This window comes from Triticum urartu, chromosome 5 (assembly GCF_003073215.2).
Source record: "Triticum urartu cultivar G1812 chromosome 5, Tu2.1, whole genome shotgun sequence".
Lineage (NCBI taxonomy): Eukaryota > Viridiplantae > Streptophyta > Magnoliopsida > Poales > Poaceae > Triticum > Triticum urartu.
This window is the reverse complement of record NC_053026.1, coordinates 578,990,645-578,994,211: the sequence shown is the minus strand read 5'-3', so window position 1 is coordinate 578,994,211 and position 3,567 is coordinate 578,990,645. Positions and strand designations below refer to the sequence as shown.

The 3,567-nt window shown below is 55.1% G+C and overlaps 1 protein-coding gene across 1 annotated transcript; it reads left to right on the top strand.

Moving 5' to 3' along the window:
• Window positions 1-1,611: 1,611 nt before the first annotated feature.
• Window positions 1,612-3,288, top strand: LOC125507438 (zinc finger A20 and AN1 domain-containing stress-associated protein 7-like). Its single transcript, XM_048672015.1, has 2 exons — window positions 1,612-1,640; window positions 2,544-3,288. The coding sequence occupies exons 1-2, from the start codon at window positions 1,612-1,614 to the stop codon at window positions 3,286-3,288; spliced, it is 774 nt and encodes a 257-aa protein (XP_048527972.1).
• Window positions 3,289-3,567: the final 279 nt, after the last annotated feature.

Genomic DNA, 3,567 nt, shown 5'->3' with positions numbered 1-3,567 from the left:
TAGGAGTTCTTTGGGTGTGCCAAACGTCACAACGTAACCGGGTGACTATAAAGATACATTACAGGTGTCTCCGAAAGTGTCTGTTGGGTTGGCACGAATCGAGACTGGGATTTGCCACTCTGTATGACGGAGAGGTATCTCTGGCCCACTCGGTAATGCATCATCATAATGAGCTCAATGTGATCAAGTGGTTGATCACGGGATCATGCATTACGGTACGAGTAAAGTGACTTGCTGGTAACGAGACTGAACAAGGTATTGGGATACCGACGATCGAGTCTCGGGCAAGTAACGTACCGATTCACAAAGGGAATTGTATACGGGGTTGCTTGAATCCTCGACATTGTGGTTCATACGATGAGATCATCGAGGAGCATGTGGGAGCCAACATGGGTATCCAGATCCCGTTGTTGGTTATTGACGGAGAGTCGTCTCGGTCATGTCTGCTTGTCTCCCGAACCTGTAGGGTCTACACACTTAAGGTTCGGTGACGCTAGGGTTGTAGAGATATGAGTATGCAGTAATCCGAAAGTTGTTCGGAGTCCCGGATTAGATCCTGGACGTCACGAGGAGTTCCGGAATGGTCCAGAGGTGAAAAATTATATATAGGAAGTGTAGTTTCGGCCATCGGGAAAGATTCGGGGTCACCGGTATTGTACTGGGACCACCGGATGGGTTCCGGGGGTCCACCGGGTGGGGCCACCCATCCCGGAGGGCCCCGTGGGCTGAAGTGGGGAGGGAACCAGCCCCTAGTGGGCTGGTGCGCCCCCCTCTTGGGCTCCCCCTGCGCCTAGGGTTGGAAACCCTAGGGTGGGGGGGCGCCTCCACTTGCCTTGGGGGGGCAAGCCTCCCCTTGGCCGCCGCCCCCCAAGGAGATCCCATCTCCTAGGGTTGGCGCCCCCCCAGGGGGCCTATATAAAGGGGGGGAGGGAGGGCAGCCGGACCTGAAGTCTTGGCGCCTCCCTCTCCCCTGCTACACCTCTCCCTTTCGCAGAAACTCGGCGAAGCCCTGCTGCGATCATTGCTGCTTCCACCACCACGCCGTCGTGCTGCTGGATCTTCATCAACCTCTCCTTCCCCCTTGCTGGATTAAGAAGGAGGAGACGTCATCCGCTCTGTACGTGTATTGAACGCGGAGGTGCCGTCCGTTCGGCACTTGGTCATCGGTGATTTGGATCACGGCGAGTACGACTCCATCATCCCCGTTCTCTTGAACGCTTCAGCTCGTGATCTACAAGGGTATGTAGATGCACTCTCCTCTCGTTGCTAGTTGACTCCATAGATTGATCTTGGTGAAACGTAGGAATTTTTTTTGTTTTCTGCAACGTTCCCCAACACTTTCGCAGTCTTGCAGCGCAGAACCGCCACGCGTTGTTCTCCCCCGTCATGAGGGAGTGCTAAAGGATCGTCGCGAGGAGCTCGTGGTCCAAATAAACCGGCACGAGCAGGCCTAATGGGCGGACAACACCTCCCCACGACCGCCCTCCCCCTTGCCCGTTGCCGCTCACGGCGTGCGGCCCGCGACTAGGATTCGGGTGTCCGAGCCGGCGTGGCCACTAGGACCCATCGGTCGCCCGGGGTAACCTTCCGGAGCAGGTAGAGAAGGCGGAAATGGATGCGGCGGGGCGATGGACGGGAAGGTATGCGGCTTCATAGACGAGACCGACCATTCTTGTTGTCCGCACTACGTCGCCGGGTGGCAGGGAACTACACAAAGCCTGAGCTTCCGCCGTCGCCAAGGCCAAGCCGCATGACGAGCTCCTCCATGTCATTCGGCTCTGCATTGCGCCACAGCGACTACTAGCCGTCGTCGACTCCACGACCGGAAGTTGCATTGATGCCGTTGTAAAAAGGGGAGTGGACGAGATGAGGAGGAGACAAAAAAAATGGAGTGGAGCGAGTTGTTTGGCTTCCGTTTAGGATTCGTCCATGTGAGGATTAATGTGAGGTCCGAGTGGGCCAGCAACAAGGGCCTGTTCGACATGACAGATGCACTCGGGCACGTCCGAGCCTCACCATACCCACTCCATATGTTGGTTGGGTTTGAAGGGTGCTGATTAACACAGACGTGTGTGTGCGGTTTAAGAAGTCCGACTGAGTCATGGTTTTGTGAGGGAGCATTGGTCGAAACGTTTGTCCATTCTTTTAACATAGTACAGACGTGTGCATTCATATATATGCGCATACATTCATCTCTATAAATACACACTCATACCCTATCCTTATGAGCACCTTCGAGAGACTGAGTTGGCATTTTATCTTGAGATTGACGAAGTCACCAAAGATAGTCCACGGGAACATCTCCTTTTACTGAACGCGCATCGCCGCAAATCTCAAAATAAATTCAGGAACAAATGCAAGCACCAAGACTTGAAGTCGCATGGGTTAGGATCCACCTAACCATCCAACAACATGAACATCCGTCCATTGGAAGAGCTTGTCTGCATATGGTTTTACACATAGTTTCAGAACAGCGACGTAGAACGACCGCCGCTAGCTCGTCTTACCTTTTGCGTGTAACACACGCTCGGTTTTCCGTTTAGCAGTGTTGACACCGCAAGCCGGACGTGTTCGTTGGCCGTCTTGGGCACAGATGCGGATGCCACTCCTACTAGGAGGCTGTTTGGTTGCTACCTGACCGACGCGCGTTCGTCTTCGAGCCACCGTTATAAGGTTCCACCCCCACGCACAACCAAACGCAACCAAACAGCCTCGCCCCCTCCCACCAAGATCACGCAGGTCCCGGCGCCCCAATACAGACCGGCGGGAGTCTTCGAGGACTACGTACGTAGCGGCGATGGACCATCGGCGACGACGCAGAAGCGCAAGTGCCCCGACAAGGAGGAGACGGCCGGCATGTGCGCCAACGGCTGCGGCTTCTTCGGCGCCGCCGCCACGGGCAACATGTGCTCCAAGTGCTACCTGGACCACGTCGTCATCGGCACCGCTAACACCGTGGCCGCCTCGACGGGGCCTCCGGCGAAGAAGGCCAAGATGATCGTCGCCGTCCCGTCCTCTGATGGTGCGGCCGCCTCCTCCACCGCCGCCGCGGCTGACTCCTCCGCGAGCTCCGTGAAGCAGCCGCCGGTGGCGGCGAACCAGTGCGCGACGTGCCGCAAGAAGGTGGGGCTGCTGGGGTTCCGATGCCGTTGCGAGGGCACCTTCTGCAGCGTGCACCGCTACTCGGAGAAGCACGACTGTGGATTCGACTACAAGACCGCCGGCCAGGAGCAGATCGCCAAGCACAATCCGGTCGTGGTTGCGGACAAGATCACCCGAAGGATCTGACGCCAGCAACAAACCAGCAGATCAACGGCCAACCGATAAAGCAGTAGTCATGGCGGCCTCGAGGATATAGATCGATCGATCTTCTTTGTATTTTCTTGGAACGTGTAAATCTTAGTTTGGACTTCGGAGATTGTACTGTGAACAAATGTGGTTAATTCATGAATTGATCAACAAGAGAATTTAGTTCATATGTTGGTTAACTGTGACCGTATGTACAAATAAACTGAGTATAATTACTTTGGTACCAAATGTGATATACATCTGAAATCTAAAATGGCC